At 40.7% G+C, this 14660-nt stretch overlaps 1 protein-coding gene across 1 annotated transcript; it reads left to right on the forward strand.

Annotated features, from left to right (window-relative positions):
• The first annotated feature begins 3172 nt into the window (after positions 1–3172).
• On the forward strand, positions 3173–12571 carry chn1 (chimerin 1). The gene is made up of 7 exons (XM_034128411.1): positions 3173–3818; positions 5142–5226; positions 8079–8252; positions 9484–9561; positions 10281–10418; positions 11264–11369; positions 11763–12571. The coding sequence occupies exons 1-7, from the start codon at positions 3567–3569 to the stop codon at positions 11932–11934; spliced, it is 1005 nt and encodes a 334-aa protein (XP_033984302.1). The 5' UTR covers positions 3173–3566; the 3' UTR covers positions 11935–12571.
• The last annotated feature ends 2089 nt before the right edge of the window (positions 12572–14660 follow it).

A 14660-nucleotide genomic window follows, 5' to 3' on the forward strand; every position in this document is an offset into this window, starting at 1 on the left:
CAGTAAAACTCACTAACAGTGTTAACATAAAACAACACATTTCTATCAAGGATGTGTTGCTCATTGTGAGTTTGAAGCTTGACAGCACTAATGTGATCGCACATTTCCACGTCATTGAAGCAAAATGACTCACTGTTATGTTCAGCACTGTGATATTTTTAGACTACACTGTTACTGTTTAGAATGAGAATATAAATCAGAATTTGGTAATCTTCCACAAGCAGATTTTTCTTGTGGTCATTTTGGTGTGTATCATTAAACATAGTGGGAGAAAATCAAATTCAAATGTACTCGTAAAGTCAATTATCACCAATAAAACTAGAAGAAAATAGACACTTATGTCAAAAATATATCAAACTATAGAATAAATCCTATGAAAATGCAGTTGTGACTATAAGCTCACACTATATTGAGCGTGTGTAGAGAGTGTGTTCTTCGTATGTTGTGACCTTGTGATCCGTGTGAAAAGCAAAGCGTGATAGCAGACCCCCATACATCACTGTCAAACCACAGACTGCTCCAGCCACATCCAGGTAATCTATTTGTCCCGGTAAAATATGGTGTAATTTGTTCCAGTTTTTTTCTGCAAGCCCAGCAAAAAGGCTGCCATTTGCGCAGGCAGCTTATGCATATGCGGCATTTCCTGCATGGTGCTGGTGGCCAAATATAGTTTGTCTTTGTCTTTTGGGATTCACATTGCTTACTCTCAGATCAAATATGTAATTCTTGTGTAAGACGGGTTTTATTTGCTTCATTCTAAATGACAACAAATCCAAGTGCAGTCTCTGCTGTCATAAGACCTTCAATGCGTGACCAGATTCAGATTGATTGTGCTCATCTCACAATTGAATGCCATGTAGCGCTCTGAAAGCTTTCAGTGTGGAGGCACTCTAGTTCTGACGTCAGTCCTCGATATTCTTGGACTCTATTATAACCTCTTGGCTCTCGCTCTCGTCATCGTGCTATCGTTTCTGGTTATATAACATTATGTAACTTTATGATTTGCAGCTTTAATCAAGGATGTTAATGGACCAGCCGCCTTTCACATTAATGCAAAGTCTTACAGTGATCACTTAGCAACCTACATCGCTTTATTTTGGCCTTCGCTGAATCATGACTTACAGATTTAGATCAAAGACTGTTAAGTAAAAGATAGAAATCGTTGCCCTGAGAGCTTTCAGATCATGAGCTAACATGGCTGCCCTGTTAATGGGTCTGTGTGTCAATGCTGGGTCAGCAGTGCATTAGGAGAACATTTCCTTATGCAACAACTTTTCTAACCCACAGACATAGTCACACTGACAGCTTAAGGGCTTACAAGAGAGTTCATGTGAGTGAGGAAACAAAGTTGTAACAAAGAATGTTTTGGAGATGTTGCTTGTTTCTGGGTTAAACCAGAATCAAATCGTTTTATAGCAGGATTTCAGTGTTATTTATATCCTAAATGTGTCTGGATCCCAACCTTCAGAATGAGGCTGGACACAGACGGACTGTACTGTGCACAAAAATCCTCAAGAGTCCCATCTCTGGACATGTTTGGGAAACAAACAAATCAATCCGTGTCAATTAGAGCTGCGTTCAAAGTAAACCACATCCTGGGAGTCAGTCTCTCATTCTGCACTTAACAGCAGGCAATGCAATTACGCTGCAAAACCCTGCAAAGTGCTGAGGGTCTGAGAGGATGAGCGGGTGCATAAAAGGCTTTTATCTGTACCACTCTCAGGTACCCTCCCGAGCAGAGACTTTCCCCATAGCATGAGAGAGCAGAGCTGCATCGGAAACCGTCTGTTTGCCGTCTTTCATGTTGAGATCCATACGCCGTCAGACACCACAGTTAGGGAAGCCCCTCTACATAAGTACACTGATCATCAAAGCCCCTGTTCTGCTCCCCTCCACTGTTCCTTCTCTTATTTTTTGATCCCTCTCTGCTGAGGTGGGGGCAGCGAGAGTGATAGCAGTCCTGATTGAATTCCTGAAGGAGAGTTACTTCCTCTCCAGCTGTCCTCAGTTATAAAAAAAGAGGTGAGAACGCTGCACTTTAACAGCTGAGTCTGAATTAGACTGAGGAGTGGGAGCATAATCACATTTGACTTGCAGTGTGAATTACAGTAGCAGGTTGTGCGTCCTTTCTCCCACGTCGCTATCACCATGCTATGTTTGATACTTCATTTGCATGCACACCACACAACTATTGAATCAGTGCAATCCTCAAGGAAATGAACATTCAGACAAAGACTGCCGAGCAAGAAAAAACGGAAGAGGCTCCCAGCTTCCAGACATATGTTGTTCAATTCTTTATTGTATATTTGATCAGAACGTAATAAGATGGAGTAAGCTCGTAGCAGTGACAATTATTCACGCTACAAATGATTAAACTGGATAATATGTTATGAAATATTAAATGCACTGCATAATTCCTTTAGGGTGATTCATTTGCAACGTAAGGAAAGTCTATTAAAAGCACATTCAGGACCAAAGGAAATTCAGCTTGGTTCAAAATATATTAGAAAATACGAAATGGGAATGTCTTCTCAAACTGAGCACTGGTATGTTATTTTTTTTTATCTGTTTTTGCTGCTTACATATTTCATAATGGACATTGAAAAGCTGTTTCATCAATGTGTGTATTATAAACAATGCACTTTTTCAGGAGATTCTTTATATTTTTATTTATTCTTCATCAGCTTGTGTTTACATTTCCTCTAATTGTGTAGTCCACATGAAAAGGATTGTATTTGCTTGGAAGCTGGAGCATCACTTGTGTCAAAGTGTGCATTTATATCCATATCTGTCTTGACTGCATGGTGCTTATATGTTAGTTCCCATCATGACCCGTTTCTGTGGCAACATGATTTTGAAAATAGCTCCTTTCCAACGGCCCTCTGCTATCGCAAGTTGTGCCGGCAGCAGCCCTCTCTTGATGCATTACTCATTCATTGCTCATTATCATCCCACTCTCATTTCATCCAGGGTCCCCTGCTTGGATATCTGATGGAGACGGTTGTGTGGGGGCGGGGTAGTGGCTACTATAAAGCTGGTGTATCCATGCTGTGATTGGCTAGTGGGGTCCATTTAATCTGCTGTGACTACTACAGGGTCCGCCCCCTGCACTCCTCCCCCTCGCTCTGCCCGCCCCAACGGCATCCCTACACAATAGTGTGCTGTCTCTGTTCCAGGGAGAATATCAGCTCTGCACAGGGAGGAGAGGATTAGCGCAAACTACTCAGCTCATCTGCATACATGTTCCCAGAGAACACATGAGCACCCAGAGCTGCACTTCTTTTGTATAAAACCTGGCACTCCCACCACAGAGGCTCCACTTCACCCACTGTCACTGCTGGGAGAGGATTTATTAAGGACCACAGTTTTTATCCTTTTGGATTCTTTTTTTATTTTTGTCAGTGTTTTTTCTTAATTCAAATTTGCATTTTGTTGTCTTTTTAATTGGGAAAATGCAACTATCATCATTTGAGTTGCTCTGAGCATCACACAGTTTTCCCCACCTTTTTTGGGACTTTTCCATTGGGGTTGTCCCTTCATCTGGTTTGGGAGACTGCAGCAGCGAAATGCCATCCAGAGAGTCGTACGAGGTTCACAAGGAAGAGAAGTCCCTGGTGCAAAAGGCCAAGCGAGAGGCCAATCAGGAGGATATTCTGGCCGCCGCTCTGGGAATGAGGATGGGGCCACAGAAACCTCCAGCCACTTTCTGGCAGCCACTTAAACTATTCGCCTATTCACAGCTCACCTCACTGGTTCGCAGAGCAACACTGAAGGAGAACGAGAGGACGCCCAAATCTGAGAAAGTCCACAACTTCAAGGTGAGACTTAGAGACCTCTTGTCAGCTGTCGCTACTCCAAAAACATTGGTTTAATTTCATCATGTGTGGCCAGAGGGCTTCTCATGCTTCCCTTGTGGGAGATGGGAGGAGGAGAGAGGGGATGAAAAACAGGGCTGTTTGGGTCTGTCCAGTGAGCTTTTATCAAAAGGAAATCTGTTGGGTGGTCTGTGGACCGCTGCTGTTAGCTTGAGCACCAGATGGAGAGATTAGGCCGATGGAGAGGGGAAACAGAGGAGGAGTGTTTCCCTATTTGGCTCAGGCTCTTACTTTGGCTGGTTAATGGGATGGAGAGCAGCAGGTGAAACATTAGCTTCAAGGCTTTCAAACTGCTGATGCTTACCCATCTATTTCTGCTGCTTTGTTTGCTAGGATTGCTGAATGTTGCGTTTCAGCATCTTCGCTTAGCAGATAGTTCCTGTGTTCAAAGCCCCCAACTAAAGGATGATGTGCAATTTGATTGACTTTATAATAAAGAGAGTGTAAACAACATCTGGTTGTTTTAACAAGTTTTCAATTTTAAAAGCAAATTGTCAAATGAAAGAGCTTTACTCCTGCCTTTATCAGACATTAAATTCATTTACATTATGTATTTGGATGTGTTTAAAGAAAGACATGATAATGTATGTATCAGAGACCAAGTTAAGCTAACTAGACAAATATATAAACAGCACATATTGATGAGATACATGTCAAATTGTCATCATAGTTCTGTAAACATCAAAAGAAACATCAGAAGAAACGACTTCAGGTGATTAGGACAACTATTGTTGATGGTTGACTGCTAAAGAATTTCTTAGGTGACCATTGGTTTATATTTCAACACAACGATCTAACTGCACTTTGATAAGCGAGTCAGAAGCTAGCATTTCTTTACCAAAAGGGCTTGTTTGTGTGCCGTGTCTGCTGTTGACGTAATGCGAGGAGAACTGGGAGCTGTGGTTTGTTTTCGCTCCCAGAGGCCTCCCTGATTGGTTGTCACAGGCAGGCTGGCCTCCTACTGTTTCCATAGCAGGTTTCCCTGACATCTCGCACCTTCACTCTGGAGAAGTGTCAAATCCTACTGTGCCGTGATGGCTAATCCTCCCCTCCTCGGTGTCACCCACCTCAGTGTTGTCAGTTTGAGGGTTTGTTTGAACAACAATCCTCCTCTGCCTCATTGAAGGTGGCAGCACCTACAGGTCTTCTGGGCCAACTAAGGAACAGGATGTCGTGTCAATGGAGCAAATGGCAAACGCAGCTCCCCGCTGTCTTCTCATTTCACTTCATCACTAATACCTGTCCCTGTCCTCCTCTCTGTTGCAGGTCCATACCTTCCGAGGGCCTCACTGGTGTGAACACTGCGCCAGCTTCATGTGGGGACTGATGGCTCAGGGGGTCAAATGTGCAGGTACATGTTGTTCTCAGCCTACATCAATACTGTATTATATAAACTGCTTTTAAGCCAACTGTACATGGTGTACAAAGCACTTCTGTATATAGGTTACTTGGCTTTTAGTGCATACAGATCTGGATTATTGAGTCTTAATAGTAAATCCCAACAGTAGTTCATGTATAGGGGATTGTATAATAGAGTGAAATGAGAGCTCAATATTGTTGTTCATAATGATGTAACATGCACTTTACACCATGTTAAAACCTTATTCTGACCTACTTTTCCACACTGGGTTTGTGAATGGAACAACCAGATCAAACAAGCAGAATAATTCGTTTTAGGACTATTTAGAAAATCTAAAAGAAGCTTTATTCTTTTTGGAAATAATGATAACTTTTTCAAGCTGAGGGTTTGAGTTGCTGTTGACATTTTGTGCTCATTATTGCCATAACAAAGGCGATCTGTGTTTCCACTTCCATGGTTTTGCAGAACATTTGCAGCATTATAACCTAAACACGCAACAATAAGCTCAATGCAGCAGCTGACAGAAATAATAAAGCTCAGTTTGTTGCATTGTGTCATTATGTGCTCCACAGTATGAGCATAGTAGACATAATGTAGATGTTACATTCAAACAGTATTTCTGAGAGGTAAATGGAGCTGTTATATTTCCCGTTTTGCTTGTCAAACACTCTAATGTTAGCTTCACTGTTGTTGGAATTTGCTTCACATCCTAGAATAGTGCTCAAATATAGCCTGATGTGTGCCTTTGATGTTTTATTGATGATACAAAGTATGTCACACAAATCTGTGGGAGCGCTTGCTTTAATTATTAATTATATATGTCTTGATTTTGAACGCTGACAACAATAAAAAAAAAAGGGCACTTGTGTTCTCAGCCAACCTTTAAAAACTCTCATGTTGCCATTCCTTCAGTCTCCGCCACAGCTACCAGAATCTAGGGCAGCGAAGTCTCACATGAGGCTCACATTTGCATACCAAAAAAAATGTCCTCCCACCCCCTTTTCTTTTTGAATGTGTGAACCGGTTTTGGCCGTGTGCCAGAAAGCCAGCCTCTGCTTGTGCTTGTTGTGCCACATTTCCTCATCAGAGTACGCCCCCCCCAGCCTCATCCCATCATGCCCATGAAGGAAAACAAAGCTGGCATGTCGCTTTAATGAGGAGCAGGGCTCGGAGCGTGGGGAAAGATCTCTGTTTCCACACACATTAAAATGCAGAGGCTTCAACCAAAGAGCTAGGTCAAGCAGCTCAACCCCTATTTCACTTGAATACTTGATTTAAAAAAAATCCAAACCATCTAACAAATACAAGTGATGCTTTTTGTGTCTCAGAAAGAGACCGTTATTTGTCTCTGCTGGTCGACATGTTGATAATGTGCATCCAGCCACCATTAAACATCTTCAGAGCCCTTTAGACAAAACAGAGCTGCAGCCTCCTCCATAGCAACCGAGACAGAGCTGACGGTGCAGTAAAGCAGTAACCTCTGTCTCCCGGCTCCCTCGGGTCCGTTCCTCACTCTGACCCTCCCCACCTGGGACCCAGGGCCGTCAATGTGCTCACATGGACAACAAGAGCCCAGCAGACTTGTATCTGATGACAGGCCGTCCTCTATTATACTGCCTGTCTCATATCCTTAAGAGAATCATCTCTTAAAGTAATTACATTTCTGCATCAATGCATATAAATGCAGGCTGCTTGAATTTCTCCAGGGACCCATATTAATCTCAATATTGTCTGCGGTCCTCCAGTAGCATAGATTCTTGTCTTTTATTTAAAAATGTAAAAAGTAGCGATTCTTCTGAGGGATCAAAATGTGTTTTTTTTAATCTTTTGGAATCAAAAAGCAGACAGCATTTGTCCACAAAAAACAAACTCGGAACTTGGAGCCGGCTCAAAAGATCTGAGAGCTTGAAGAGCTGCCCCATTTTAGTCTGGGAAACTAGGTCTAGTGTAGCCCGCAGCGCCTCAATTGCTGCTTCCGAAGCCATTGTGTGTGAGCTTGGGTTTGGAGAAGAATAGAGCACACAGCAGCAGCGCTGGCTATCCCTCCTCCAGGCCACAGCGTTCTCAGTGTTCCTCTAATTCCCTCCATGCATCTCTGTTACAAAGCAGAGCAGCAGACTCTCTCTGCTCCTGCTCTCTACGGGAGCCTCTGTACCCGACAAGGTGAATCCTGCCCTCAAACAGCTGAGCCCCAGGCCCTATCTGCTGGGAAGACAAAACGCAATGTGGGATACTTACTGACATAATGACTAATATGCCATTTAAAAACCCAGTGTGGTGCAACCAATGTAGGAAAAGATATAGGAGGACGAAAGGAGGGAAAAAACATTTCCACACATTTAATATCATCAAATCAATTTGCCTGCTGTTCAAATTACTAAATGCTTTTATACAAATAGGAACAAAATGTGCACAGAAATATTTCATAGATGAATGTCCTGTCTCGTGGTTAATCATAGTTTTATTTTACGTTTTTTTAATGAACCAATAGCCCTTTAGAGGTGACTTTGGATCGTCCAGTGCTCAAGGTGACTTCAATGCCGTGTGTGGTGGAGAGAAAAGAGCTCTCCAGTGGTATTGTGACATTTAAGGGGCAAACATTGATCGAGGGAATTAACACTCTCCTGCAAGCCAAAACACACATAAAACCAGCCAACCAAATCCAAATTAAGCTGATGTTTAAGGTACATTTGCATAATTATTCTCGGTTTACAGATAAAATAAACTGACCTATAAGAATTAATTTACCTTTAAACCTCAACATTATTACCCTCTTCCATTATGACTATTTTTAAGATGCATAAATGAACATGAACTAAACATGCTGATGTCTCTCTCTGCAGATTGTGGTTTGAACGTCCACAAACAATGTTCTCCTCTGGTGCCCAACGACTGCAAGCCGGACCTCAGACACATCCGTAAAGTTTACAGCTGTGACCTCACGACCCTGGTGCAAGCTCACAACACAGCGCGACCCATGGTGGTGGACATGTGCATACGAGAGATCGAGTCAAGAGGTGAGTTCAGGACATCCGTCTTTGTGTGTGTGTTCACCAAATATATAACAGAATATACTGTAAGGCTATTTCTCACAAGATGTAGAAATGATAAATAAGCAATAATTGTCCGAGTGGAGGCTTACTAATGAAGGATTATAGCAGGCATGCTGCTAACAAACAAAGAGAGGCTGTACTCATTTAAGTCACTACTGCATACTTAATTATTACATTCAAAAGCAGCTGAATTTATATCATTAATACATCACATTCATAATTCATGTGGAATTTATCCTCTGAAATATCGTTCAATTAAAGATTTAATTTAGAAAAATCATAAAAAAACATCAGATTCACAAATGGATTATGAGTTATTGGACAGTATTTATTTATTTTCTGACATTTTTTAGATCCAGCAATTATCAGTTTCATCTCAGGGACTTTGATTTTGGAGACTTACTATATCTGTAAAAACTTAAATAAATAAAAAATGGAACAATTTGATCAATCTTTATGTGGAAATGTTGATTTTCAGATAGATGGTTTTGTCAGTGCTGTTACTGTTTCAAAGCTATACATTATGATCAGCTAAAGCATTTAAATGACAATATTTAATATTCAGTAGGTAATCAATTAAATAAGATTTTAAACTTTAGCATATTGTTGATGAACTATTCATTATCGAACATATTCAGCTAATGTCCAGTAAATCTTAAGGGATTTTAAACAGGTTCATTGTTCCTCTTTACTGCTGATGCGTTCCTCTACTTTTAGACTAAGTGATTTACATTACTTTAAGTCTGCTTACATTTCTAACTGAGTTAATGTTTTTGTGCGGGGGGGATGACTGAGTGATGAGTGTGCTGGTAATTGAGAACATGTAATGAGGAATACATTACTGCGTTTCCTGCTGCCTTATTTGATTGCGTTTCAGTTAAATCATTCAGCTATGTAGGAAACTCATTGCTCCCTCATTGTCTTCCCACTAATATATGTCTGTAGCTAAGTTTGATTTATGTCTTTATTATTTTGCCCACTGATGCAGAAAACTATTTGCATCTGCCCGTGTTGTTCTATTGTGTGACATTGTGGACATTTTATCCTTAATTTCCTATGCATATTTAAGGGTGTTTAATGGCATTTCCTAAATTACCCAAGGCAATATGTGCTGGCGAATTTGTCTACATTACTCATGACAGCCATGACAATGTCTGTGAAAAGTTGTTAATCATTATTGTATATTTTTCTCAAGGATTGAAGTCTGAAGGCCTTTACAGAATATCTGGATTCAGTGATTCATTAGAAGAGGTCAAGATGGCTTTTGACAAAGGTACGTGTTGCTTTATAGATTCCTGTCAGCTCATGCCATGATGATTGACATTGCATGCCTTCATTTGTGTACATATGACACGCATAGCATTTCAGATTCACGAGAAAGTGACACATTTGTGGAGGATTACTGTCCATCTGGGAGTGCAAATCCTATCCTGACCATCTCACGCAGCTTTTCACAGTGTGGACAGACAGGGGGGAGGGGACCTCAGGGGATACAAACCATGGATGTTCTTTCACTGCTTTAAACATAGCTCTTAAAAAAAGAGAACTCTTGCGCTGTGTTGGGATTCAGTAGTAGACTTAGTGAGAATGAGCCTGTCTTTGCCCAGTGCAGTGTGAATTCTAACTGTAAGAAAAACCCTGCAGCACTGGGCTAAAGTCTCCTCCAGATCCGCATGTGGGAAATCATCCATGACAGAGTGTCATTCCAGCTCACAGCGCTGTGATGTTCAGTCTGCCAGCACAAGTAGGCCATGGCCTGCTCTGGAAAGCATGCATAACTGAGGGAAAGTCAGAATAAAACAGGCCAGGCGGATGATAGCAGCGACTTCACAAAATACAGAGCGAGAGGAAGCGTTTTTATCCACCCACAGTAACACAATCTCTTTACTCCTCAATTCACACGGTGATGTGAAGGTGTCGATTGTCAGCTATTCTTGCAGTGTGAAAACTATGTTTGTCTTGTCTCCCTTATTCCATCACATATCCTCACAGATGGCGAGAAGACAGACATCTCAGTGAATGCCTATGAAGACATCAATATCATCACGGGTGCACTCAAACTTTACCTCAGGGATTTGCCCGATCCCATCATCTCATACGACGCTTACCCCAGGTTCATCGAAGCTGCAAGTAAGTCACGAGACAAATGAGTCAGAAACACACCTGTTTCACTGAGTGCTGCAATAAAGGGGACAAAGAGTCAGTATTCAGCTTTGTGTTGTTTGCTAGTAACATAGAATCAGAGTAAAGTGATCTTTAAGGGATAGTGGTGGTCTAATGGATAGTGAGGTGGGCTGAAGATCGGAAGGTTGTGAGTTCAAATCCCGCCAGGAACACCACCACTAGTGTGCCCTTGAGTAAGGCACTTAGTCCTTAGTTACTCCAGGGAGAATGTCCCTGTAATTGGTCATTGTAAGTCGCTTTGGATAAAAGCGTCAGCTAAATGAAATGTAATGTAATCATCTTTTATTTAGCAGAAAATGCAATATATTGGCCTTAATAAGGTGGGTAAAACAACAGAAACACTTGTGATGAAATCAAATGTAATAACCTTCAATACAATTAGATTTATGTTACAACTGAGCATTATTCTGGCTGTAGTTTGTAGGGTTGTTGTGTTATACTGCGTTGGCCAAGCACATGCATTGGTCATTTTCCTCAGTTGCAGCTAGAACAGAGCTTGTTGACTTCCCAGAATCAGCCAATGACTTTCCAAACTCTACACTGAATTCAAGTCCTGAATACGTAATTCAACTCCAATTGTGCCCCTCATTTCCTCAACCACAACAGTCGAGAACACATTTGCAATGTTAAAATGCATTAGCCATTTCATGCAGCCTCAGACTTCCTCTCAGAGACTAATGGCTTTTATTACCCAACAGGAAATAACTACATTGATTCCTGTTTGTGTCCTCTGTGGTCAGAGAGTGTATTCTGGCCTCTCTGACAACACCCTGCTTTCTGTTTCTGCTCAGAGCTCACAGACCCAGAGAAGAAGCTGGAAGCTTTCCGTGAAGCCATCGCTTTGCTGCCACCATCACACAGTGACACTCTGAAGTACCTAATGGCGCACTTGAAAAGGTTAGCAATGCGGCTCAGCAAGAGCGAAGGGGCTGTGTGAAAATTAATATGCGGGAGGGGTTTCATGGAAGGGGAACGATGCATTCTTTTCATTTGGATGATAGGAGACTGGTTCTTGTATATTATATTTCATTATAGTATAGTGGTATAGTTTATTATAGTTTTAATTGGAATACACTATCTCTAATTCTTTGCACCCTTTTTAGTGGTTGATAGCTAATAAACTGAACTAGTCAAAAGTTGGCTAAGTCATTACTTTCAGATATTGTGGGCCTTGTTTTATCAACAAAACCAAAAACATAATGTTCATTCCACGTCCCCACCACAGTCCCGACACATTTGTATTTCCAGTATCAGTTTGTGTTTCTAACTTTGAAACTTTAATGTTTTTAGGGTGGCCCAGAATGAGCAATTCAATCTAATGAACGCAGAGAACCTCGCCATCATTTTCGGACCCACCCTCATGCGTGTACCTAACCTTGACGCCATGACAGCACTCAATGACATCCGCTACCAGAGACAGGTGGTGGAGCTGCTCATTAAAAAGGAAGACGTGCTCTTCTGAACATGGATCAGGACTTTTATAGAACAGCTATCTAAACATTCTTCTGTGTAAAGACTTGGATGACTGTTTGTATTACATTGATTGATACATTTTTTTTAAATGCCCTGCGTATAGACTAGTGTTGACCTAACATCTGTCCTTCCCTGTTTCGGGGTTGGAAGATGAACTTAACACTTGCACGTACTCGATGTCTCCCCATTTTTGTCGGGGGATTTTCAGAAGCTGACAGGCCAGCATGCATGGTGCAAGGTCTTTGTTGCTTTGTAGTCGTAACCCAGCATGTGTTAAGATCGTGTAGCGCTGTGATTTTGCTTTTGTCTGGTCTGTAGTAGTTATAGCCCACATTCTCAGCTCCCTTTTGTTAAACATTGTATAGCTGGATTTAAAAATAAGCTACTGATATTTCCGGGTTAATTTCTATGATGCTGTATTTTTGTATCTCCTCAACTGTTTTAATGAGTAGTTGAATGAGCCTTTCCTGTTGATGTGTACACACTGGTGCATTAGCCTGACCTAAACATTTCTATTGTGTTAAAAACAGCGTTATTTGTGAATTTAATTTTGTATTGTAATGTTTTTGTACACAAATTGTGCATGATCTCTTTAATTTATTAAACCTTACTCTGAGAAATTAAGAGCTTAATGAGTCTGACTTGCCATAATAAAGATCTGAAAGGGAAAAAAACGTATACCTACGTTGATACGGCTAATTTATTAGCAAACTGCTTTTTTCTATATATAGATTCTGCAGACAAGGCAACATTATCGTTCACTTCAAGTTTTTCTTTCTGGCATAATATCTGGATCTTTAACCTGTAAATTATTACATGTCACTCGTTAGACGCTTTTATCCAAAGCGACTTACATACTCAATACTGTGGACAATCACCACAGGAGCAATGTGGGGTGAAGTGTCTTGCCCAGGGACACAACGACATGCTGACTGCAGTGGGGTTTGAACCTGTGCCCCCCTGATCCGAACACATACGCACTAGACCACTACACCACACGCCTCCCCAATTATCCACCATATTCACCAGCTAGTTGCCAACTGCACCTCAATTGGCCTGTTTTCCAAATCACCTCAATACACAGAGCAACATAACACAAATACTCTGACCTACAAAAGCAGTAAGGCGTAAAAACATAATTACAGCATCAGTATCCTTAAAAAGACTATACATATAATGTTGCTTCAAATATTATACATAAATAGTGAGGAACTTACTTTGTGGCTGCAAGATGACCCTGACAGAAAGGACTGACAGTTCTTCATTCTGCACATTCAGGATGACAGGTTCTGCCTAAAAGCCACATGTCATGTGACTTTTCAAAAAGCCCCCTAACAACACATCAGTCACACTGATTTACTTTGAGATTAAAACCAAACACGCAACACCTAAGGCAACACCAGTCGTGCACTCGAGAGACTGTTAATTACTGGATATATGTGCAAACAATGTCACATTAAATGTATGCATTTGGTGTTTAAATACCCACAGGTTATGTATTTCCAAGCAATTTATATAAACCAGGCATGCCATCAATGGTTCATTACATGAGCACTGTTTCAAACAGTTTAGGCTCTAATAGGATTGTGTCTTCATGCCACATTTCCTGTTAAATTATATATATCCTCCGTGGGCATATTAACCTTTAGGTTGATAATTATTGACGGGTATAGAATCTGATGTAACCACAGCGTTTTGAACTCCATTTTGTCTATGTCTTCAAGTTCAGCTGTTGCCTTTGTTTAGGTTTTTGCGCTTTATATTTCCCCACAAAGCATCACAGAAGCAATCACTGGTTGACATTTAATCACTCAGGTTTTGTGACCACATCACATTGAGTTAATGTTAGCCGAAATCCGACTTGTCTCTGGTGATTGTGTGGCAAAATTGGATTTTCATCCAACCGTTTAGCCTCCCCCGCCATTATCAGCCATTTTAAAACATATCATACTTTCATCAACATCAGGCATTGACTGTGAAAGGGGGTAAACCACACCAATAAAGCTATCGAGCTTCCTACCCCTCAGTCAGATGCTGTGATAACACCAGGCTGGAGTAATGTCTGCCAAATGCATTGTGCGTGGATGTGCCTCATTCCCAGTAATGAGACTACATTTGAAAGGCTGCGATCCATGAGATAACTGACCTTTCTTTGTTGACTGGATCATGACGCTTACCTCCCTGCAAACTGATGACCTGAATACATTTTCAAATGTTGAATTATAAAGAAATATTCAGTTTATCCATGTGAATTGTTGGAAATGGAAGCATTTATTCTGTTTTTATAATCATATCGTATATACATATATTTCACATAGAGCATGTTATATGTAATCATATTAACAATGTAATCATGAATGCTATTTCCTTGAGTTTTATATTCATATTATAAACATTAATATTTGTTTTACTTTTGAACAAAACAACTGAAAAACTATAAAACAGTGTTACAACATACTGTTTATTATACAAGATTGTCCATTGATTGTGAAGAAATACTATCAATGCAGTCCAATTTTTATATTTACATTCCTATATTTATGTTGGAACATCATGTAAAATATAGCACACATAATAATCTCTTCTATAAAAACTCTAATCCTCTTAATCTTCATCAAGGCATAAACATCCAGTATGTGGTCCAGTTTCGTCCACCCCCTGCAGATATTAAATGGGTGCTTTCATTCAGATTCAATGAACATTTAATCACCTAGA

This window comes from Trematomus bernacchii, unplaced genomic scaffold (genome assembly GCF_902827165.1).
Source record: "Trematomus bernacchii unplaced genomic scaffold, fTreBer1.1, whole genome shotgun sequence".
Lineage (NCBI taxonomy): Eukaryota > Metazoa > Chordata > Actinopteri > Perciformes > Nototheniidae > Trematomus > Trematomus bernacchii.